Genomic DNA, 25,871 nt, shown 5'->3' with positions numbered 1-25,871 from the left:
AGTCCGGCGTGGGCTGGACCCTGAGGCACTCGGTACTTCTCGTACCTGTCCCTCTTGGCGGGTGTCGTGGCAGGGTTCTTGAGGACAGCAAGCTCCTCGTCCCAGGTGTCGAGTAAAGGCACCGCGAGGACCGTCTTCCTCTTAGCCTCTCGTCGTTGGTACAGAAACCCCTCCTTTTTCTGTTCTTCAGGGCAGAGCTGGAAGAGCTCGGATGCCCTGGTTATCATGGTGTGGAAAGAGCCAACCTCGCTGGCTGGGGACGCCCGCATGGGGGGGTGACGACGGGATGTCCGCTGTGTCATCGCCGCCATCATCGTCCATCCCTGTCACCGTATCTGTCGCCGTATCCTCTCCCGGTGAGGGGGATGAGGGGTCCACCGGTCTCGCAGGCACGAAGGGCGGAGCGGGGTGGACTCTCCTCCGCTTGTTCGGAGGGCTTCCCGACGGGCCTGGTTCTGGCTGCTCCGTCGGGGTGCGTGGTAATCTCATCCTTATCTCGGTACATAAGGATTGGATTGCCAACAAAATGGCCGCCAAGCTATCCTGGGGCTCGGGCAATGGCTGCGACGGACGGGATGGCCGCTCCATTGGGCCCTGTTCGTCGTCGCTATCTTCGATCACGTCAGCAGGGACCGTCCCCTGGGTTCGAACCTTCTCGAACCTCTCGTTGAGGTTTCTGAACCTCTCGTTGAGGCCTATGGACCTTTCGTTGAGGCCCTTCTTGGTCTCCACCAGTTCCTCCTCAGAGGCTGATTCCGAGTCTGTAATGGCCACCGCCCCCCCCCCCCTCTTTTTCAGCCGGGGGCTTCACGGGGGTCTTAGCGATGGGCTGGAAAGAGGATTCCCTCCGCGGCGGCAGGGATACTCTGGGCCCAGAGGCCGTTTCCATTGGCATAGTCTCAGCCGGCTCCGCCAGGGTCGCAGCGACCACTTCGGTAGAGGCCTTAGCTTGGTGGATCAAAGCCCTCACGACCTTAGGTGCGTCCTGGGCCTTCGCCTTGGGGGGAGGGTCAGCGCCTCGCTCCCCCTTCGAGATCGACCGGGTCCGCTCCAGCGGCCTACCCGGGTTCTCGGACTTCCGCTTCCCCGAACCAGAGCGCTGGCTCGTGGTCGAATGTGCTGGGGAAGTAGTGCCCTGCTTGGCAACCGAAGAGCCCGATCTTTCGGCGCTCCCGGAGCCCGCGGACTCGCGTTGCTTGGCCTTCTGTTGGGCCCCCGTCGCCGGGGCGCCCTCAAAGGACTTAGAAGCCCGCTCAGACTTCTTCTTCTCCTTCTCACTTGCTGTGCCCTTCTCCAGCCAGGTGGCGGGGCGGGAACGACGATCTTGTTTGGTGCGTTCCTTCTCCACGTGCGTCTTGTCCCCATGGAGGCAGTAGAGGCATCGCGAATGCTCGTCCTCCTTGAAAACTTTATATAATCCGCATCCAGGGCAGTTCATGAACAGCTTGGATCCGGGCGTCGAGCTCCCCTTGTCCTGGGCCATGTCCGTTGAGGTAGGCCGCAGATCTTCTGGAATCCTCCAAGAAGTGTAAACTCGACGAAAACTTCACCCTTGAGGGGCGTAGAAGAATTCCGAAACGGGTCCCCGTTATCGGAAGTAGAAACGGTGGAGCTTGAGGCTCGATTAAACCAAAAAAATGAGAAATCCTCCTGAAAAAGCATGAAAACGCAGTAAAAAACTCGAGAGCTAAACACGAGGACTCCCAACACTTGAGCGTGCGGTAAAAATCTGAGGATGGCTGCCAGAGGCGGGGCTTAGGGAGAAGGCAGTCATTGGCTGGGGGCAGTATGACCCAGAGATCAGTGATTGGTTACTACTAAGAAAGACAGATCAGAAACGAAATTGATACTGATTTTTTCTTTACCGAGGATTCCCAGCCTGACGACGGGGAATGTTCATGAGCATGTGAATCCATGCCAGACCCCATGCTGAAGAATTTTAATATACTTTGCAAGCAAATACATATCAATGCTACAAGCACACATTACTTTCTCTGTTAATAGAAAAAAGGGAAATGGTACTCTGGCTGTTGCCAGCTAAACCGCTCAGAAGCATCAGAAATTGGAAATTAGTCATCAGATTGATTTTGCAATTCCTTGGATCTGCGGACCTGACCTCCGCAAGATCTGTGGACCCTGGAATACACCAAAACATCAACAATGACAGAAGGGTAACAGAAGTGTTCTCCAGCCTGCAGGGGATAATTCATGAAGTGGGGTATTCATGAATTATCGGTACTAGAAAGAGAAACTCACCCCAAACATTCAAAGAGGAAAGCAACTGCAGGCCAGCTGAGAGAAGAGGCTCATGTATTAAACCAGAAGCCAAGATGATTGTTCTACCTGATATAGACTCCATCTCTGTGAGCCCAATGCCTCTGCATAGGCAGGAAGGAAGTACAGTGGACCCATTATAAAGAATCCATGCTCTGCCAACAGTTGCAATCTGTTACCCTGAGGACAATTAAAGGCAGCTCACAGCTTTTTTTGCGGAAAGTGTGGGGAAAGAGTTGTAAAGCAATGAGAAAAACTACAGTAGGTGGAGCAGCTTGGGTTACATCAGAAAGGAGGCAGAGTGAAGGAGGAGGTTGGGTTAAATCAGGAAGGAAGTGTATGGAAGGTGGAGTTTGAAGGAGAGTCTAATGAGTAGCTTGGCAGTGAACTGCGGCTACGGGGAAAACCCACATCAAAAGTCGTGAAGAATGAGCTTGCAGTGTGGCAACAAGGAAGAGTAGACCTGGTACAATGAAAGGACATGGCAGGTGCAAGAATCCTAGATCCAAGGAACTCCGAACCCAACCTCCTCACACACGTGCCCAAACTGGATTTTCTAAAGACCATATTTTTGTGATTTGTGTGGGTGGGAGGCCCAACAAAGCAGGGACTGTGGAGAACCTCTGTGCACTGTGCCAAGTCTGTCCAAGCCACAAAAGGTGAATGTGTCTGTTTGTGTGTATGCAAGTAATGCAAGTGTGTTAATGAATGGTACTCCGATGTGATAAAGATTTGTACGTCTAGAATTTCACACACACTATATGTGATAGGGTATTTAATTTTAGAAGATGTTAGCGTGCATAAGGTCAGACCTTATCTGGGGAGCCTGGTTAGCTTGACACCAAAAGCCACAAGGAGCTACTTTCGGCTCCAAAGGCCATCTGGTGTCATACAAACATACCAATGTGACATTAACTTTCTGTGTTTGGGAATGTCTCTGAAGAAGCCTTAGCGACATCTAGAAGGTATTTAAAACATTATGGATTGTCAACACAAACTTGAAGAATAATAATGTAAACATCGTCAATAATATTTTATATCTATAAGATAAACTGAACTCAACCAGTGCATCAGCCATGGTGAAATATCTAGCAATGACCATGTGTACAGCACTTTGGAAAGCGTACGGACTAACTGATCACTGAACTTAAATAGCAAGCACAGCGTACCATTTTAATAGTAAACTAGTCAAGGTACTAAGATTGCACGCTGTGAAGTTCATGAAGTGGCCACAGATGGCATCGTAAAAGGCAGGAGAGTAAGGCTAATGGTTTACAATACTATAAAGCTATTTCAGATGTAATGTGTAACTGGCATCACACAAATATCAAAGCAAAAAAATAACTTGGTGAAACAAAACCTTAGGTGGAGATTCTAGCAACAGTCACCTTATAAGTCTCTTCAGGCAGTACGAACAGTAGCGGTGCCCACACTGTGCTTGATAAGGCTTACGTAGTATATTCCGACAGTCTGAGCAGATGTACTTTCCCTCCAACACAGTCCCCAAGATCTCCTTTGCAAATCCAGGCTTATTTGAATTCAATGATCCTGGAGGCAAAGGGTTCGCTGCTGCCATGTGAACCAAAGAAACCCCAGGATTCCTAAAATAAAATAAAAATAACCTGTAAGAAAATACTCATCCCACAGCCAGAAAATCAAATATCATTTTTAAGTCACCAAATCAGACTCAAAACAATATGTACATCTGGTGAGCGGAGTAGACAACATTCACATTGGGGTGTAAAATCCTTTGTACCAGCATTAAACATGAACACAAAAATAGATTTTCAACATTTGGAATAGACATTAAATAAATACTCTTACCCAAATGTTTCTACTGTTTCAGTCAAAATAGCGACAGAAAACCTGTTACAGTCTCCTAAGGGCAGTCTGGGTGCCATGCAATGCTGCACATTCATTTTCTCTTAATAAACTAAACTAGTCTGGTGAATCTCGTCCTCCAACAGAAGGAGTTGATACAAACACCTTCAGCAAATGCATGCGAGTGAAATGAGACTCTGTTCTAGCTGAACAGTTTGGTTTCAATAGATTTATTTTTACCACTGCTTGCGTCTGCAGTTTGCTTAAAATAAAATTGTGATTATGTGATTTTTTACTTGGTTAGGCCGCCTGAAAAAGGAACAAGATAACATTCTGAAACATGTTTTGGAAAAGTGATTTATAACAAAGGTAGTGGATTTATTCAAACCTATTGATTAACACATTTCAAATGTGGAGCAACTGATTTCTCAAGTCGAATCTGGGCAGGAAAACACAACAAAGCAAAATATTTATTTTCAAGGAAAACACGTTAGTTGCAGGGAAATTAAGGTGAGAACGTGATACAAAAATATCCCTGAAATTCAGCTTAAGCTACCTTAAATTTGCTCTCTGTTGCGCAGCCTATGATCACAATGATGGCATCACAGATGACATCACTAATCACATTACAACAGTAACCAGCACTAGCCATGGCCTTTAGCCATGATCAGTGGGCATGGCCAAATATATATTTTCTTAAACCTTTATTTAAGCCGGTGGGGTGACAGATTGAGCCGGGTCGCGTAACCCCAAAATTTCAAACATTGGAATACATGTATTTTCAGTACAGATAACACGTCTCGCATTACAAAAGGCTTTAAATCAAGTCTCTGCTGAGGTTGTATCAAGGTATGACCGAAAAAGTTCCCATATGTCCCTTGGTCTGTTCACAGGCGGCACAGTCATGGCATATCCCTCATCTTATTTATTTACAAACGTCAGTTCTTTTAACCATTCAGTGGGTGTGGGTGCATTTTTCGACTTCCACTTAAGTAGAATACATTTCTTTGCCACAATATACGATATGTTGAACAGTTACATTTCAATGTGGAAACCATCCCAATGTCTCCCAGGAAGGCCGATCTTGACATTCAGCATCATCTCCACCTACTGCCAAAAACGAGACACTACCGGGCAAACCCAAAACATAGGATACGAATCTGCACCCCTCTGTCCACATTTCATGCATTCATCTTCAGTGGTTGGGAAGAAGTGTGGTGTGGCATCTTAGCCGGAGAACTGTAATGCAACTGGTTCAAAACTTTGAATGAGCCTCAGTCTTGAATTTAATGCAACCTCCCTCGTCAAGAGGCAGCACCTACGCCACTTCAGATCATCAATACTCAATCCCCCTTGAGTATTGATGAAAGCCAAGGGGTTCTTCCCCCTTGGCTTTAACTGTACTCCTGGTGGGCTGATCTTGCTACACCACCCTGTATAATCGTGCTACCTCTCCCCTCTGTCTTACACTTGAGGTCACTTCCCCAATACAGTCACATATTTCTGGTTCCTGTGGGAATGACAGCCATTTACGGCGTACTGCAACAACCGGATCAGACTTGTTCCCAGTTTCTCTTTAAATTCCTCCTGTGTTACAAACCTGCCCACCGGAAATAGGTCTTCCAGCACCATCTATTTACCTGGGTCTCAGGTCTTTTGGAGGTCTACGTCATACGTGGGGGGAAGGAAGGGGCAATTCCAGAGTCCAATTGTCCTAGTATATAGGATCGCTATTTCTAAGCGCTTAAACAGCCTAGTCCATGCCCTACCGTAGTGCGCACTGGGTCATATACACAAACTAGTCTTTATATTGGTCATCCAAGATAACCGTTTTAAGGTCTGTCAGGGCAGTCCCGTAGCGTGCCATGTCGATGTGCATCTGTTTGGGTGTCAATGCGTACCAGTAGCTTGCATATTGTGCTTGGGCCACCAGATAGTATAATTCAAAATCCAGGGCGGCCTGTTGCATGGTCCTTTGAGTTTCTCCCAACTCATAGGTGGCACCCCACTCCCTCATATAAAATGCACTGCCATAGATCTGAGTTTTACAAATAACTTTTTGCCCGGCCACACTGGTATGTTTGTAAAATAATACAGGAGCTTAGGTACTACTACCATTTTTAAAAGGGATATTCTGCCATGCAATGACATTGGAGATTTCCCCCAAAGTTCAAGCTTCACAGCCAAATCGTGTGCATATTCTTCATGATTAAATTCATATAGTGCCTGTCAAGCACTCCTAGGTATTTAAAATTTGTTGGGGCCCATTTGAGACCCATAAGGTCAGTCGGCATTACGGTACTGTCCATCAATGAGAACGATTCAGATTTAGTAGCATTAATTCTGTAACCGGAACAACTGCAAAATATGGCCCCTTCTGCCATGATCGGTCCCAAGTGTGTCTATGGGTTCATAATAAACAGTAAGGTATCATCCAAATTATAAGGATATCACCTGGAGTGGCCCCGCTATGTGTATACCTCTGTGGGCGTGCTGTTCCCTGACCCATTGTGCCAGTGGCTCTATTGTGAGTGCAAACAAAAGTGATAAGAAAGGACATCCCTGTCTTGTCCCTCTTTTAACTGTGAATGTTTTAGAAAGAGTCCCATTAGTTCTTATTATGGCTTTTGGGTTAGTGTAAAGGAGCCTAACACACTTAATATAATATATGCCAAACCCCAATCTTCTAAGTACTTCCAACAAACAATTCCAGGACACTGAATCAAACGCTTACTCTGCGTCAAGCGACGCTGCCACCACCTGAGCCTGTTGATCAATTTGGGCCATTATGGCAAACAGACGTCTCAGATTCAGAGCTGTAGATGTAGCCAGGATAAATTCGGACTGATCCGGATGTATGAGGTGAGTCATGTATGTCAATGTTCGGTTTGCCAGGACCTTAGCATAGATTTTAGCATCACAGTTAATTGAGGACAGTGGTCTATAGGAAGAGACCTTGTTCATTGGTTTGCCCGGCTTTGGCAATACTGTGATAGCCTCAACTAAGGTGGTGGATAGCTTCTCTATTTCAATCGCCTTTTCCCATACTTTCAATAACCTTGCAGCCAGGATGTCAGAATAGGTCTTATATAATTCTATACCTAAGCTGCCTGGACCGGGAGCCTTGCCTGATGCAAGCATTTTTATCGCATTATTTATTTCTTCAGCAGTTATAGGGGAGTTCAGGTCCATCCTACTCTCTGGGGAGAGGCACAGGAGATGTATCTCGTTTAAGTATTTTTCAATTTCATCTATCGTGCACCTATCTGCATTCGCGTATAACTTAGTATAATACCCTAGGAATTCCCTGCCGATTGCCTCTGTGGTTGTTAGCTCCCAATATCTCTGTGATGGGCACTATGCCCTTCTCAGTCTTAATTACTCTCGTTAATAAACTCCCACGACTGTCCTCTTCCCCATAGCGCCTCGCCCGGACCGGTTTGGCTATGTATCATACCGCCTTATCGGCTAGGTCTCAGAACTTAAGTAGGTTACCCTTTATCTCCAAGAGTATTGCTTCGTTTGATTTTATGGCATATGCGTTCTCTAGCTTCTGTAATTAGTCTTCCACTCCCGCTAGCTCTCGCCTGGTACTCTCTAGTGTCCCGATTGTGACTGAGATCATGGTCCCCCTTAGTCAGACCTTAAATGTCTCCCATATTGTGGCATACCCAGGGACCAAGCCCTCATTCACCTTAAAGAATCTTGTAATTTTGTCCGGGAGATCTTCCGCTAATACGCTGTCAGTAAGCACCTCGCTAGGCATTCTCCATTGCAGTTGGGGTCTCGGTAAGGCTCCCAACCCATTTGTCATCACTACAGGAGAGTGGTCCGAAAGGGTGCGAGCCCGAATCCTACTACCACGCACCTGGGGTGCCCAAACAGCAGAGAGCAGCCAGAGATCAATCCTTGACATTGCATCATGGACATGTAAGCTGTGGTACTGGTTTCGTCATACATCGCTGCTTCATAACCTGTTTAAGCATTCTGGCTGCAGCGGTTCGTTCGCATCTGGTGGTGGTCGTTCGGTCTAAAATCACATCTAAAATCGCATTGAAGTCCCTACCTAACAAAACTATGGGGTCGTCCCCCATCACCAACAATATTTGAGCCACCTGGGAAAAGAAATCAGGGTCATCCACAATCTGACCATAAGTATTTACCAACATGACCACTTACCCAGCCAGTGTCCATTTTACCACTACATATCTGCCCACAGGGTCCAGCTTCACCTCAGGGTATTGTTCTATGTATCATGATTAGAACACCTTTGGATTGGGATGAATAAGTCGTATAGTATCTTTGTTTACCGCAGCTGTGCGCAAAACCAGTGTTAACCGGGCTCAGTGCATTGGGTTCTTGTAACATTGCAATATTGGGTGCATGCCTAGCCAAGTAAGCTGCAATCTTTCTGGCCTTAATAGGATTGTTTAACCCGCAGACATTCCAAGACATTAAATCAATCGTCACACCCGACATACAAGTCTAGCATCAAGCTAATGTGCACCTCCAGCGTTTTCAATTGGCTCTGAAGTTTGTCACTGCCCAGGCCACCCCACGGCTGTCATTTTTCAAAAAACCCTCAACTTTCTTCAGAACACCAGCCTCCCCACTTCCTGTAACCCCAACATTAACATTCATACAGCCCCTTTGATTCGGCTCCTCCCACCCCCCGCCCTCACCATCTACCCCAACTTGATGATGCCGACCCATAAAACCTTGGAGACTTCCTGGGGTTGTGCTCCGAGCAGCTCGTCAGCCTGCCACCCATCTACCTGATCCCAGATTGACCACTCATGTGTACACCTGCCTGTGCATAGTACAAATCAATATCATGTCTTCACCCCTCCTCCATCATCATATCACGTTCCCATCTTGTCCGATTCTCTAGTCCGGAAGTCTATCAGGGACTATGCCCCTATCAGGTGGGGGGAGTGGAATTGACGATTCAGGGCCTGATTTATAGTACATATTCCTATGGGTTTGCGCCATTATAAAATACTTCCATGAATCAGGCCCTCAATGTATGCCGTTGCATCATCTAGGTTTTCAAAGAAGTGCGCCCTTCCTCCGTGCTGAACTTTCAGTTTCACAGGGAAAATGTGGGCATATATGGGATTTGTCTGGCTCTCAACAGCCTCTTGACGGCATCGTATGATCTTCTCTGTGCTTGTACTCCAGCCGCAAATTCAGGGTAGATGTGAATATTGTTAGCTTCATAACGTAATGTCCCCCGCTCTCTTGATAATTTTAGGATGTGATCCCTATCCCTGGAGTTAAGGATCCTTGCTATTATCGTACGCAGTGCGGCCCTGGGTCTGGGGACCGGCGCTAGGGTGCGGTGTGCCCATTCAACCAGGAAATAGCTGGAGAATTGATCCTCCCCAAACAAGGTCTTCAGCAGCCCCTATATGAAGGGTTCCATAGGGCCCTTGCTTGCAGCCCGAGGTACCCCCGACAATGCAGATGTCATTTTGTCTGGATCTTGATTCAAGGTCGTCGCACTTCCCCCCCGGATCTTATTTAGTTCAGCCTTGAGCAATGTAACATCCCGGTCATGTTGTGTTACTGTTTCCTCAACAGTGCTTATCCTATGTTCTGCTTCATTTAAGCGACCAGACTCCTCCTCAAGTTTGGATTTTAGGGATCCGATGGTGGCCACAATGTTGTCAAGCTTGACATGGACTGCAAGGAACCCACTTTGCATGGCTGGTAGCAACTGGTCATCTTGTTTCCCTGTGGTGATGGAGGCGGACGTGCCAGTCCTCTCAGGCATCGCCGACCCGGGCTCCGATGCAGCACTACTGGTATAGGAGTCCATAGGTCCCTGCTTCTTCCCCGCTCCCTTAGTCATCCTGAGGTCCTCGTCAGCCTCTAGTGGCCTTTCGTCGCCACCTGTGCAGACCGCCGCTGATGGTGTCGCCAGACCTGTATTGGGGCTAACAGGTCTCCAGGGTGGGTCAGGAATGCCACATGTGCTCCGGTTCCCGTCAAACCTTCCCCTGCCCCTTTGTAGCGGTGAGGGGCGCAGTATTGGTAAGCGCCCCAAGACAGTGACTCCCAGCCACCTCTGCCTGATCCCTGGTTGCCCGGTGCCAAGAGGAGCAGACACCGGGGGGCCCACTGGTATGTTAGGCGTACAACTTCTGTGTCCAACAGTCTGGGCCTCACCCCACTGCCAGGGGTCAGATTAAGTGCCCTGATAGTTGCCCAAGGAGGGTGCCCTCCCTAACAACCCCTGTGCCTGCGAGAATAAACAGTGTTCCAGTGTGCCTCTTTACACTCTCCTCCTGGCTTCAATGGGGAACAGCCCAACTCCACTCCAGCCTCTTGTGTATGCTGTAGGCCTTGCAAGTGCCAATCCTTCACCCCCTCAGTGTGCTTTGGTGCGAGGCCCGGGAGTCCACCGGTAGTCTATAGTTGTGCTGCAATCCTGTGTTCGCAAGGAGTATTGCACAGTGGCAAGGATGACCAGTCCCTCTCTCCGGCGAGCGAAAGTCAGGGGAGGCACCCGATGATCGGGCCATTACAGGATCAAGCACCCACCTTCTGCAGTGCCATGGCGAGCTAATCGCAGGAGCGGCGGAGCAGGGTACTGTGTGTTGCTCTATACTCAGTTCTGAACTCCTCCGGCACACTATCCACACCCGGCCCGTCCTGCTCGCCGCAGGCTCTGCTGCAATCGCCGCCTGGCTCCTCCTCGCCCACCACAGGACCCCCGGCGCCTTCTTAGGTCCTGAGGGGTAAGTCGTCTCACACATCGGTTCGGCACCTCCGCAGCTGCAACTTGGCTAATTTCAGGGCCGGGGTAGCAGGCGCCTGACCCTTTGCGGGCCGCAGCTCCTCCGGGCTCGAGTAACAGGATCGGGTTGACTGCTGGAAGGACACATCGGCTGCTGTCTCGCCTCACGTTTCCCGCAGCGGACACTTCCCTTCACCAATAAAGTTGTACTTTTGCCAGCAGGTTCTTCATGGTATCACAAAGGCTATCGCAGACTTTAATTCCTCTTCACACGCAACGTGTCAGATATTTTACGTTTAGGATTTTCTCAGGGCTGGAACCCGAGAATCAGGCTGCCATTCCTCATACCGCTTAACAGAACCCCCTTCGGCCAAATATATTTTTAATGGGCCTCGGCCACTAGCCACTGCCTATAGCCATGCCCACTGTATATTTTAAAACACTAACATAGCCTTTCTTCTTCACCAGTGGCTACGGCCTTCACCCGTGTCTACTGTATATTATATACACTAAGTAGCCACTACTACCCATGGCCTTCAGTACAATACCGGCCAGTGGCTACATCTTTCGGCCGTGCCCACTGTATATTTTAAAATACTAAAGTGCCATAAGCTATGGCCTTCGGCAGTACCCATTGTATAATATACAACACTTACCATCCACTAGCCATGGCATTTGGCCGTGTCAACTGTATATTTTACAACAGTAACGGACCACTAGGTATGGCTTTCAGCCATCCCCACTGTATATTTTACAACACTAACCGAACCCTAGCTATGGCCTTTGGTGATGGCCAGTGAAAAAAGCCTAAATTGTTACTAAGATAATAAAAGTTTTTATGAGCAAACTTATAAATGATGATATGTCTAATGGCATTATTGATGTAAGCATACAACATAATTAGTGATGTCACCAGTGATAGCATCAGTAATGCTAAATGTGATGTCATCAGTGATAACACAGAACATGTCATTAGTGATATCGTTGTTGTCATAGGCTGCGCAACGGGGGGTAGAGTTAAGATGGCTCTAGCTGAATTTCAGATGTTTTTTTGCGTTAAGTACTAACCTTAATGCCCCTGCAACTAATGTTTATCCCTTGAATTTCAAGGGTTTTGTTATTCCATAGACAAAATAGCATTGGACCTTTTATGAACACCAGAAAAATTATCTGAGAGAGGAAATGTTCCAATAAATATGCTGCCAAAGTATATAAGGTGCTCACCTTTTAAACCCAGCAATCTGTCGTGCAATATTCCCTGGAAAACAAAATCCCAATACTAAACAAGTGCTTGTTGTCTTGTGGGTAAGCGTCTGTACTGGAAACATGACAACCGGAGTAAAATCCTGGTAGCCAAATACCTGAGCAAGATTGTCAACTGCAAAAAAAACCAAGGTTGCATCTGCCCTCTGAAAAGAAGTTAGGTTGTCCACCCACGTATCCGTTACTTGTGCCCTGAAAAAAGCAGCCACAATCAGGGGCAAAAAACTGCAACAGTGTCCAGGATAGCAAACTCTCTTGCCACACCGCAGGCAAATACTCATGACTTACTTGCCCTCTCATCATTTCCCCTCCTCACCCCCATGTCTGGCTTTCAGCAATACTCTGCTTTATAAAGATAACTTGAAAATTACACATATTATAGTGTCACTCAAATGTACAAATCCTTATAGAACTATGTTAGACAAAAAGGTGTACAATTGTGACATTATTCCCACCCCCCACCAACTTGACTCGGAAACTACAGCTACCAGAATGCAATTCAGAAAAAAGGCACATAAATTGCCTCCAAGTGCAATACTTTCAAAGACAGACAGTAGAACGGTTTAAAAAAATAATTAATGTGGATGCAGTATGTTTGCTTAGTGTGTTATGAGATATTTTAAACTAAGACAACACACTGCATCCGGGACTGTGGACTGTCTCCCATCCATGCAGTAACTGGAACTGACACTGCTTAGCTTCAAAGCGAAGAAGGAGCCTGCCCACTCAGGCTATTTTGCTCTAAGTGGTCTTGTAACTTGTGCTCATTCATTAGGCAACAAGGCCTGAGGGTGCCAGCTGGTAACTTGCTTGGAAACTAAGCAGGGTCTGTCACAGTTAATGCATCGATGTAAGTCCCCGATGCCTACTGAGTCACTGGCCATGGCCAGTGATTTTTCACCCCCAACGGGACTGTACCTGTAAAACTATCTTTTTGTAACTTTTTTTTCTATACCCACAAGTTCAGAACTACAGATACCTTCTACTATATGTGGTCATTTCATGTATGGTCTACAGATAGCAGTGGCTATCTGCAGTTTTATAGCGACAAATATCAGAAATACGTCCAGAAAAAAAATATTCTTGCCCTCACCAATTGCCACCCTCATCTTTTCCGAAACCCCCCCACTACCAAAATGGCCTCGCCGGCCCTGCCATCTCCCTTTTACCCCCCACAACACACACTGTTTCTGTGAAACAGTTTGCTTTGAGATGTTGGCTATTTACAGATATTGCAGAAGTTACAGAAAAGCTTTGTGTTACAAACTCAGTCCCTAGACCCCTCTCCATCTCCAAAATCTGACTTCTATGACAAGACTGGAGGCGAGCATTATGCTTCAACTTCTTTAATGTACTACTCTTCAGCAGTTTCAACAAACTCATAAAACCATACCAAAACACTGAAAACAGTCTGAATAGACTTTTCTTCCTTTGAACTACAATCCCCATAGTCTCTGTAGTCCATCTCACTCCATGCTCAGCTATGACCACTTCCTGTCCCTGAGTTCCTCCTCTTCTTTTACTGCTCTTCAAGCAGATAAGTACTATTTTAGCTATCCTCCTACTGAATGTGGAAATGTAATAGTTTCAGCATGTAGAGTTCGGATAGCGTGATTAACATACCTTATCAGAGTACGACAGGCGCAGGGACTGTAGCGCAGGGATGCATATTGTATTATTGCTCTGCGGAGAGTAATTCTCTGATTTATTGACGTGAGGAGCGCGACATTCATTGGCGACAAGCGAGCTCGTTCGTGCGAGCGTTTTTCTCCTAGACACGTCCGCCCCGTGCCATATTCACGGCACCCTAGGGGTGGCTGCCCGTTTTCAAGGGAGTTCGCTGCGGCTCGTTGAGCCGAGCAGAGGTACCGAGAACCAGCCCCTCATCCGCAGAGGCGAGGCAGCGGGGACTCTGAGCGCCCGATTACGGACCCCTCCCTCGGGGAGGCGGGCCAGCAGCGCTCTTGTGCACCGAGGCCCTACGGCCCCCTCCTTTGCAGGGGCGGAGTCGGAACGAGCATGATGCTTCCACGGTCGCATTAATTCCTGCAACGTGGAGCGGAGCACGTTTAAGAAGCCGGGCCCGGCGGTGATCTTACAATAAGCTACGCTGTAGCAACAAGGAAAAATATTGACCAAATTCCGAGCGAGAAGCTCGAATTAGTACACGCGCTCCGGAGCGCAGAGGCAATCAGCAATCAGCTGCTGAGGAAACTTCAGCCTCGCATAACGAAGACAGACAATTGCCTGAGCTTGGTACAGCGTTCCTCACAGGCAGTGAAGGCAATACGAAAAACGTCCATACCAGGCTCATTTAAGAACTAATTAAGTCTGGTGCAGCCACATCATTAAAAAAAAAGAAAAAAAAAAAGAAAAGAAGGATTTGTTGATTAAAAGATCTGAAGCACCTATAGTGAAAGGGCGTGCAGTGACACCCTCACGGGTACATCAGGCACACAGCACCCTCCCATAATGTCGGATTTTGAGTGGAGTGAAGAGGAGCAACCATCAGACCTCGCTGCCAGCTTCAAGGAGGTGCTGGGGAGTTCACTTATAGATGCAGTGGCTCAAGGGGTTAAACCCCTACAAGATAGGCTGGAGTCCCTAGAGGCTATGCTAAACCAGCCCACAGACAGCGCCGGACGGAAAGAGCGCACACCCGCAGAACCCTCTGAATCAGGGTCAATGGGGAGTACTAAGGCCCGAAAGAGGAAAGCACCACTCGAGCCCCAGGGCCCTTCGGATGGGGCAAAAGATAAGGCCCCGGAGGTCGTCGACGCTTTCTCAAAGCTCTGTGAAGCGTATTTGCGGCGTCAGACTGTGCCAGAACTCACAACCCCCACACCAGGGGAGGAAGGAGATGGAGAAGAGAACCCAGGCTCGGAAGAGGAGCTGGAAGAAGGTGAACCTCCCTCCCAAGATGAGGAGGAATCAAGGGAAGAGGAGGAAATCAAACCCAGCGGAGGCAAGAGAATCCGCAAAGAGAAGCACCTCGAAGAGGAGGAGGAGGATATGTTTGATCCAGACAGCATCCCGAATCCAAGATCCTCAGACTGGCAGCCCTCGCCAAGAGTGGCTCAGTATATGACCAAGAGGTTAAGAAAAGCGCTGGACAAAGAGGTTCACCAGAGACTTCAAGCGGAATGCCCGAGACCGGACCTCCCAGGGAAAGTGGCTGAGATGCCAGAATTAGACCCCAAAATGCTGACTTTCGTTTCGAAGACAAGCAAGGACCCCCGTAAAGGTATTGATAGATCTTGGAGGAGTTGCCAAGAGAAAGTGCTTGACCTGGCCGGACCACTCGCGGAAATTATGGACCTAGCAGAAAGAGCCAGAGATACAGGGGAAAAGGTGGATCCCGACGCCCTGGCAGGCTGGGCGCAGAGAGCAGTATGTCTCTTAGGAAATGCTAACTGCGCCATTGCCTCAGAATGCCAGAGAGGTCTATTATTGAAAATTGATGCGAACGTCAGTGACCTAGCCTCTTACGAGGCCGGAGAGGCACGCAAGGACTCCTCTTCGGAGAGACCTTCGGGAAAGAAATGGGCCGCTTTGTCAGCACCTACACATCTCTGGAGAAGGCACAAGCTTCCATCTGGAAGATTTTTCCCAACCGAGTTTTTGGAGGGACCAGTCACCACAGGGGTTGTTCGACTGGTGCAACCAGGGTGGAAGAAGACCCCAGAATCCCAGGGCTCAATACTGGGAAAATAGGCAGCAGGACTCCTTCTTCCCGGTCGCCGTGGACAAGGGTTCACTCAAGGTGAGAGCAGCGCATTACCCCCCAGTGGGGGGGGGGAGAACTGGCATGTTCTTGAGAAACTGGCGCGTGCTTTCCAGAGATGCCTGGGTGTTACAAACAGTTTTGGGTATGCGCCTAGAGTTTATACAACCGCCCGTGCAAGAGCGCAGGCCTCACCAGCAGCGTTTAGGGTGCGCAGAGCAGGGGCTTCTAGACCAAGAGCTAGATCTGCTGGCGGCGAAGAACGTCATAGAAAGGTGCCCAAGAGACCCCAAATTTAGAAGCAATATGTTTCTGGTGCACAGAAAAGAGAAAGTGCGTCCAGTGATAAACTTAAAGGAGCTGAACGGTTGGATAGTGTACCGACATTTCAAGATGGAGGGCATCCATCAACTCCGAGACTCGCTCAGGAGAAGGATTGGCTGACGAGACTGGATCTGAAGGATGCCTACCTAATGATCCCAATAGCAGAGGAATTCAGATCTTTCCTAGCTTTTCACTGTAAAAGAACAGCTCTGGCGATTCAAGACTATGCCCTTCGGGCTTGCTTCAGCGCCATGGGCCTTTACCAAGGTGATGAAGCTGATAGCAGAAGCGATAAGAGAGAAAGGAATAAGATTGATTATTTATCTAGACGATCTACGGCTGCTAGCCGAGGACCGAGAGACCCTCGGGTACTAGACAAGATGGGTCCAGGACCTACTATCATCCCTAGGATTCTTAGTAAACAGAGAAGTCAGGCACCGAACCAGCGCAAAGGCTGGACTTTCTGGGCTTCATCCTGGATACCAGGAAAGCAACGCTCGAGCTTCCAGCTCGGAAGATTCACGACATCAAGAGGGAATTGAGAGGATGCCTGCAAAAACAGGTTGTGTCCGTCCGAACACTAGCAAGGATTGTGGGGCTGTTAGCAGCTTCTATTCAGGCCATATTTCCAGGACCGTTACATTATCGAGCACTGCAGAGGTTGAAGATAAGGCATCTGCAGCAGGGCCTGAGATACCATCAATTGGTGCCATTGGATCAGGAATCCAAGACAGAGCTGGAATGGTGGTTAAAGAATATGGACGCCTGGAATGGACGTGCCATTTTTTGAGACAGACCGGATCTGATTATAGAATCCGACGCCAGCCGACTGGGCTGGGGCGCAAGGTGCAGAGACCTGCAGACAGGGGGAAAATGGAGCGAAGAGGAACTCCGATTACACATAAATTGCCTAGAGTTACTAGCAGGATCCTTTGTGATCAGAGCCTTCATGAAGGAGAAGATGAGATTGTGCGTCCTATTAAAGATGGACAACATATCGGCAGTGAGATACATAAACCACCTAGGCGGCACCAAATCCAGAATGCTAGCCGAGCTAGCGAAGGACTTTTGGCACTTCTGCCTGCAGTCAGAGACGTGGGTCACAGCGGAGTACCTCCCCGGAACGCTGAACGTAATAGCGGACTGGAACTCTCGCTACCTCACGGATTCCAGCCATTGGAGGCTGGATCCAGCAGCGTTTCAGAGGATGACCGAGAGATGGGGCCCAGTACACATAGACCTCTTTGCATCCCGGTTGAACGTCCAAACAGCAGAATATTTCAGCTGGAGGCTGGACCCGGGAGTTCGAGGGACGGATGCGTTCCTACAAAAATGGAGCGGAGGTCGACACTACGTGTTTCCCCCATTCATGATGCTGAGCAGAGTTCTAGCGAAGTTTCGGAGGGAGAAAGCGGAGTTGCTATTAGTAGCACCGTGCTGGAAGTCACAACTGTGGTTCCCGACTCTTATGGAACTGGCAGTGGATTACCCGAGGACTCTCCCAGAAGGGGAGCACCTGCTCATGGACCCAGCTGGGTAGTATCACCCTCGGAGAGTGAGGGGGACACTCCCACTCATCGCGTGCAGGATATCAGGAGACGCTGGCTGTTGCCAGGCATTTCGTCTCAGGCTGCTCAGCTCATCACAGAATTCTGGGTTCCGCCCACGAGAAGGAGCTACGACGCGGCTTGGGCCAAGTGGACTAGCTGGTGCAGAGGGAGAGGTGTTCATCCCATTTCTGCGCCTATAGTGATGATTTTGAACTTTTTAGCACAATTATTGCAAGGTGGTAAAGAGTTCTGCACCATAGGAGTGTACAGGTCCGCCATATCCGCGGGTCACCTCCCTATCCAGGGTGTACCAGCGGGGGGAGCATCCAGCAGTGGTTCGGCTTATTCGAGGAGCCAAATTTAGAGTACCCCCAGAACCTCGATATAAGACTGTCTGGGATGTTATAATAGTTCTTAAGCTGTTGGAGAGTTGGCCCGGGAACAGATATTTATCTCTGAAAAAGTTATCTGGTAAGTCAGCAATGCTTTTGTGCCTGGTTTCTTGTAAACGCGTGTCAGACGTGAGGGCCCTAGAAGTAGACAGAAAGTCATTCGGGCCAGAGGGTGTGACATTTACAAAAGTGGGAAGAACTAAGACGGGGACATCCTCAGTTCACTACCCATATTTCCTGAGTAGACCCAAGTGGTGCGTAGCAAGCTGCGTAAGAGAGTACGAGAGCAGGACGGCGGAACACAGAGCAGCAAATACTAAGCAATTGCTTACAGCGCGTAGAAAGCCTTTCAAGGGTGTATCCACAGCTACTATTGCCAGATGGGTTAAAGAAGTCATGCATGCAGCAGGGATAGATGTGGGGAAGTATGGAGCTCATTCTGTGCGCGGAGCTATGGCATCTAAAGCCTTTAAGACAGGAGTATCTCTTAGAGATATTATGTTAACAGCAGACTGGTCGAATGATCAAACTTTTAAAGAATTTTATTTCAAGCCGACCGAGAGTTTAGCGGCTGCGGTGTTTGGAAGCTTTGAACAAGCATAATGCTCGCCTCCAGTCTCGTCATAGAATGAAGATTACCCCTGCTATCTGCACAGGGAGTATTAATTCTATTAAAGACTAGGAGGCGAGCATTAAATTCCCACCCAAGTAATGTATTGCGCATGGCATTAGACGATTGCATGTGATAATAATGTTATGATATTGGCAATACATGGACGCCACCCTGATTTCTCTGCTTTCTGTTATTCCTAGGAGAGGAGCAGAAGAACAATTGAAGTAGGAGACTAGCAGAGGTAGTCGCCTGGAGTAGAGGAAGTTCGACATTCGGTTCTGAGTGGTTCAAGTCATTGCCAGTTGCAGGACTTAGTGTGGAGTTCTCAGTGTGACTTTCAGAAAGAGTAAAAGAGAGGAGGAGCTCAGGGACAGGAAGTGGTCATAGCTGAGCATGGAGTGAGATGGACTACAGAGACTATGGGGGTTGTAGTTCAAAGGAAGAAAAGTCTGTTCAGACTGTTTTCAGTGTTTTGTTATGGTTTTATGAGTTTGTTGAAACTGCTGAAGAGTAATAAATTAAAGAAGTTGAAGCATAATGCTCACCTCCTAGTCTTTAATAGAATTAATACTCCCTGTGCAGATAGCAGGGGTAATCTTCATTGTTGCCTGCTACATGCCCAGCCCCCACCCCCCACCTTCCCCCATGCCGTCCCCGCAGCCTGAAGGCATGTGCATGTTTTTTGACTCACAAATGGCTTTTTTCCTGTGTTTCATTTTCCGATATCCCGCAGCTAAAGCCTCTGCCAAAACAAGATGGCGGCTGTTTCATAATATATTTAAGTCCATAAACGACAATGTACTGGGAAAATGCCACAGGCACAAAAGTAAGCCGCAAATGTGACACGTGTTGCACCAACCCTGGTGGTTGGACACACAAGTTAAAGTCCACTTAAAAATGTATAAAATGATGGTAGCTCATGAGTTGAAAAGGACTAGACCGCTTGCTCCAAAAGAGAAAAGGAACGATGCAATGGCCATATTAAAATTCATATAACATCACAAAATTATCGTGAACAGTGCAAGATTACGATGAAACAAATAAAACAGCAGCACATAATAATTTAACAGCATGGCATATGACATTCATGAAATGCTAGGATTAAAAACTAAACAAAAAGTAACAAAATAAACTGCAAAGTGCAAAAACAGATCCTCATGATGAAAAATAGCATGTTATATCGATTGTAGACATTAAGAAAACTACATGGAGTAAAATGCAGTGTGCATAGCTGTCACTGAATAGAGAAGCAGCAAACTATAATTGAACTGCAAGATGTAAAGTGCATAGCTGCCATTGAAATAATAGACAAGCAACAATTCATGCTATTTAGCAGCAGGCTATGAAATGCAAAATGCAAACTGAGAACAAACATAAGCACTATGTAGCCGTAATATCTATAACATACAATCAGCACAAACAAACAAATATAAATTCAAGAACCTCATAATAAAGTGCATACTGCAAAGCCACCTCACAACAAAAGCAAAGCTACAATTTAAGCTATACTCGGGAGGATAGCTCAGCGGCAACGTGCTCCCCTTGGAAGCAAGACGACACAGAGCAACACAGGTTCGATCCCCTGGTCCGCGCTTAGAAACCTCTGGGTATTAAGCGCGTTATAAATAACCTTTCATATCATATCATATCATGTAGCAGCAAATTGTAAGATGAAAAGTGCTACATTTTTGAGAATGCTGACAAACAAAACAAGCCAAAAATACACAGATAAAATGCAAAGTGCTATAGCATTTTACAATGCTGTCATGGTTAAGTTAGAGAGACCGCAAAAAAAGATTAAAACAATTATAGGAAAAGACATATTAACACAGCAAATCACACATTCCGGTACCAATGTAAGTATACAGTTCTTCATCAATGTGAGCCTGCAGATTTTTTGTTTCAAAATCCCGAATAGTTCTTGTCTCAGGTTGTCGTAATGAAAGAATTCTATCACATCGGCAAGGGTGTTTTGGGACATGAATAATGCCAAATAAGGTAAAACCATCCAAAAGACAACCATTCGTGAAAATGTTATGTAAAATCTGCATTCTGTATGGCACGAACATGCTGAAAAATTCTAATCTTCAACTTGCAAGTTGTTTATCCAATGTACCACTTCGACACGGGAAACTGAGAATGTAGATAGCAAACTCAGTGTTATAAGTGATATTAAACTGTATAGTATGTGCAATGCCCCACAGAGGATCCACATAAGTGGTAAGAAAAGCAGCACATTGACAAATTTGCATTTGGCACATTTGAAAAATCCTTTGCTGAGCTGTCTAATTCAAGAAAGATCGAGGTCATCTGTTTTAACAGGGGATACAAAACTAGAGACAAGTTTATCCTTTAATGCTGGTTCTTTACGGAAAGTTAGATAGGGACAACTTGGCAAGATCTATGAGAGATACTCATCAGTTCTGAGCACATGCCGCCAATGTTTCTGTATATCTCGTGTGGATTGCAACTGAGAACAGAAAGTAAGCATCAGTCTAGTATCTAGATTTTTCTCAGAAACAGACTTCCTGTCCTTATTAAGAATAACATCATGCCTCAAAGTTCTATCTGCCAAAATGTACATTTCAACCACTTGTTAAGAATATCCATGTGACAAAAAACTAAAGGCTGCAACCGAACACTCAATATCAAAAGTAGCAATATCAGAGCAGTTCCAACCAAGAAACCAATTCGCCATGCAGAATTCTGTTTTTGCACGCAGCTGGAAGATTGATAGTGACATGTAGATGTAAATTAGAACCCACAGGTTTTCTGTAATGACTTAAATGCACTTTTACATCAAGAAAGACAATATCCTCTTTACTGTGAGTCTCTGTTAAACGTAAACTAATATCATTTTGATTTAGAGACCTCAGAAAATCAAGCCAGTCATCCTCATCTCCTTTCCAAATAACAAATAAGTGATCAATAAAACACAACAAGGTCACAACTCTATCAGTAAACATTTCATTGTCAGGCAAACAAGCAAAGTTTCATTCCCAGCAGCCCATTATGAGCTTGGCATAGGGAGGGCAAAGGTTGCCCCCATCCCATACCCTCTCACCTGCCGATAATAGGACTCATTGAAGAGGAACACATTGTTGTTCAGTCAAAAGGATATCATTTCCAAAATCATTTCAGTGTGATTTAGAAAATTCAAAGACCTGGTATCCAAGAAATATTTGCAACATATTACCAACAGAGTGATTGATGGAGGTATAAAGTGAAACCATTTCTAGTGTGGCTAAAATAATCCCTTCTTCCCATGGAATTCCATTTATATGCTGCAAATAATCTTTAGTATCCCTCACAAATGAGGGCAAGATTGAAACAAGGGGATTCAGGGTTTCATTTACAAATGTAGACAGATTTTTAAGAAGAGAACCTGATAAGGTGATGATGGTTTGCCTGGAGGCTTAACAGTAGATTGCTGGTACTATTGAGGAAGAAGGTAATAAATATATATATATATATATATTATATATATATATATATATATATATACGTATATATATATATATATAATAGAGAGAGAGAGAGAGAGAGAGAGAGAGAGAGAGAGAGGGAGAGAGAAGAAAGAAAAACGGGGGAAAAAGCTAATCAAAGCTTTTTTAGGCGGCACTCTTCTCCCAAGTAAAAATGCACCAGATGCAAAAAAGGATCTCCATCACACGTCCTTTATTTTGCCAGAAAAACACGGTGGACAAGCAGTTTCAGGAGAGAACAAACAATCACGCGTTTCACCCTTCCGGGCTTCGTCGGATTGTAAACATAGAAGACAGGTATCTCCATTTAGCATTTCTCTGATGTTATAGTCTCTCTTCACTTTCATGTGAAAAATACATTTGTGCTTAACCTGGTTAGCATGGGTGCCATATTGGAAATGCTTTCTTACAACGTGCATTATCAACTTTCTTGCACATTTTGTGCTTACATGATTTCATTTGCTTAAGAATTTTATTTATATGATTTTTTTTGCAAAAAACCCAACGTGACTGAGGTTGAAATCAAAGTTATATAAATAAATAATTTTTGTTTGAATCCACAAATGCATATAATATTTTTGGAACACCACATCTTTTTAAAATTCTAAATGTTTAAGGTTATGATCCTTAATGACAGGTCGTGAATAATCATTCCTACATGGAGACTACCTTCACGTTATTGAAATAACCAATATTAGCATGAAATGTTTAGTGTTCATATTTTATTGACAACTTGGCCATGCTTTGTCCATGTCCTTCCCCTGTTATTTGCTGATGGATTATATTGGCCATATAGTGCATAGTGCTTTATCATGACCATAAAATGCATAGTGCTTTATCATGACCTTAAAGTGCATAGTGCTTAAGGTGCACGGTGCTGGAAATTAGAAGCAATGTTATAATTTACAAATATGTTACACAATTGTTAATTGTTCTCCATCATTGGTATACATATATACAATATAAGAATTAATAATGGTCTTAAATTCATTGGGCTGACATGTTAGCCTGGTTTATCGGTAATCTTTGTATGAGGAAAGAAGAAAAAAAAATAAAAAAAATAAAATTAATAAATGCCATTATCCGTATTTACCTCAAAGTGCATAGTGCTTACAATTTGTGTGGCATACAATTAGTATATAACATTCATTAATACTTTCTTCTAAAAACCAGTGATGACAAAGTTCCGTAAATTTGATTGAATTTCATCTTTGCAAAAAACGCAAAGGTATCTGAGACATGGACTGATAGATGCTAAAACTAGAGACCTGTGATTGCTGCATATATTACAGTGTTTTTAAGAAAGCTCCCTGAAAAATTAAAAACGTATATTTTGCAAAATTATATACAAAAATTAATACTTGTTTAAAACCAAATATCTAGTTCAAGAAAGGATATTATGGATACATATAGACACAAAATGGGAAGACATTTTGTAAACACAACTTGTTCCTAGAATGTTCTATTCTCCCACAAAAGTATAGAGTTCTTCATCTTTGTTGTGGCCTCCCGGGTTCTTAGTATGGTAATTAACAATGTATTTGCATTCAGCTTGTCGCAATTTTCTTTCCCGATTGCCGCCTCTCGGATGTGGGGATATCTTGTCTATTCCAAAATATTTTAAAGAAGATATATCCCCATTGTGCTTTTCTTCAAAATGTTTTGCGAGAGGATATATACAAAATAATATAATAATATGTTACATTACTCACCGTATTCGTATTCCTGATGCTTGTATCTGCTTAAATGCACATGCTGTGCATAGGCCGACATCTAGTGGAAGCTGCAGAGTATTACAGATTGTTTTTCGAAAATCGAAAATGGGCGAACTAGGGCGTGCCAGTAATACTATCCCTAGTGTGACGTCCGCTGTACCCATGATCGCTCAAGCGTGTAGGACCCTCAGATTGTATTTTTTTCTGACATGAGGTAGCATGAGGAGTAGTATCCAAGCAGCTAAGATAGATAAGACTACAAGCATCCATGCGCCTTCTCTGTCATAGGGGAGGAAGGGCGGGCGCATGTGAATCTAAGCAGATACAAGCATCAGAAGGACAAGTTACTCTCTTACCTGGTAACGTTCTTTCGATGGGATGGTCCAACAATGTATTCCATATCTATGAGAGTAATCACCACAGCTGTGCTGCTTGGGAAAATCTTTCGGCATCTGCGTCCTGCGTCGATACGCCACCCTCGAGGACCTCCTCCGACAGCCGACGTCACTGGATGTTATAAGTAGGACGCATGGTATCAGGTAATATTATCCCCATATATATGGTCGCCTTACATAATATCGCCGGCAAAAGGTTGTGGCGATATTATATGGGTGACCATATATATGGATATAGGGGCAGCAAAAAAAATGCAATAATGTCCCCACAAAAAACTGCCATTTTTCAGCGACATTTTTGCATTGCGATATTTTTGAGGGGACATTATTACATGGAACTGGACGCACAACGCCCGTAGCCTCAGTTGTAGTTTTTTCCCAGAATGTGTGGCACCAGTCTTCTGCCAGTCTGACCACACAAAGCCTTGCGGAAACGTAAACTGCATCCCATTGAAAGAACGTTACCAGGTAAGAGAGTAACTTGTCCTTCTGATGCTTGTATCTGCTTAGATTCACATGCGCCCGCCCTTCTTTGAGGGGATTGGGTCCTCCGACGTATTCCATATCTATGACAGACTTGCAAAGCAGTACCAACGTAAGGAGGTGGGAAAAAGAATTGAGAAGATAGAAATTTAGAATGCCCAATCAAATTGCAGAGTAAAGGACCGCCTTTGAAAAGGCCAGATCATGCCCACGGATACAATCGAGGGAGTAGTGACGTACAAAAGTATGGACCGAAGCCCAGGTGGCTGCATCACAGATGTTACGAATAGGAACACCCCTCTGCAGGGCAGTAGAGGCAGCCATACCCCTGGTAGAATGGGCCCACAAGCCTATCGGAGGGTCCTTACCCGCCAAGCGGTAACCTTCAGAAATTGCCAGGATAATCCATCGAGACAAACTCTGCTTAGTAACAGCTTGTCCTAAACGCCTTCCAGCGTATCCAATAAAGAGTTGATCGTCCACCCTGACACGGGACATGCATGAAATATAAAAGCTTAAAGCTCTCCTAGGATCCAGCCTATGGAGCCTCTCCTCTTCCTTACCAGGATGCGAAGGAGGATAAAATGCCGGAAGAATAACCTTCTGGCTTAAATGAAATTCCGACACCACCTTCGGAAGAAAGGAAGGACGAACCCTAAGGAGAACCCTGTCCTGGTGAAACACAGTGAAGGGTGGCTTAACTGAAAGTGCCTGTAACTCACTCACTCTGCGAGCGAAGTGACCGCAACTAAAAATACAGTTTTAAGAGTTAACAGTCTCAAAGGGCAGGAATGCAAAGGCTCAAACGGAGCACCCATTAGAAACTTGAGAAACTTGAGAACAAGGTTCAAATCCCAACCAGGCACCTGGAAAGGTGACGGAGGGAACACATTAGTGAGCCCTTTTAGAAACTGAGAAATTAAAGGAATTTTAAAATAAGAACACTCTGCAGATGAGCACTCTGCAGATGAGCGCTTAAATATGGACAGCGCCGCCAGGTAACGTTTAACAGTACCCACTTGTGGGCCCAAGAAAGCAAAAAAGACAGAACCACAGGAATGTCACAGGAATGTCACATGAAAAAGGATCC

The 25,871-nt window shown here is 45.8% G+C and overlaps 1 protein-coding gene across 8 annotated transcripts in view; it reads right to left on the bottom strand.

The window, feature by feature from the left end:
• Positions 1-25,871, bottom strand: part of TRAF2 (TNF receptor associated factor 2) — a 1,562,837-nt gene that overhangs the window by 1,030,723 nt on the left and 506,243 nt on the right. For all 8 annotated transcript variants that reach the window (XM_069609765.1, XM_069609762.1, XM_069609766.1 and 5 more), the window contains one exon: positions 3,663-3,875. In XM_069609765.1, the coding sequence (XP_069465866.1) occupies positions 3,663-3,875 (213 nt within the window). The remainder of the gene's footprint in view (positions 1-3,662; positions 3,876-25,871) is intronic.

Source organism: Ambystoma mexicanum, chromosome 8 (assembly GCF_040938575.1).
Source record: "Ambystoma mexicanum isolate Mex_15411 chromosome 8, UKY_AmexF1_1, whole genome shotgun sequence".
NCBI classification, from domain to species: domain Eukaryota; kingdom Metazoa; phylum Chordata; class Amphibia; order Caudata; family Ambystomatidae; genus Ambystoma; species Ambystoma mexicanum.
The sequence above is the reverse complement of the archived record's forward strand: the minus strand, read 5'-3'. Positions and strand labels throughout refer to the sequence as shown.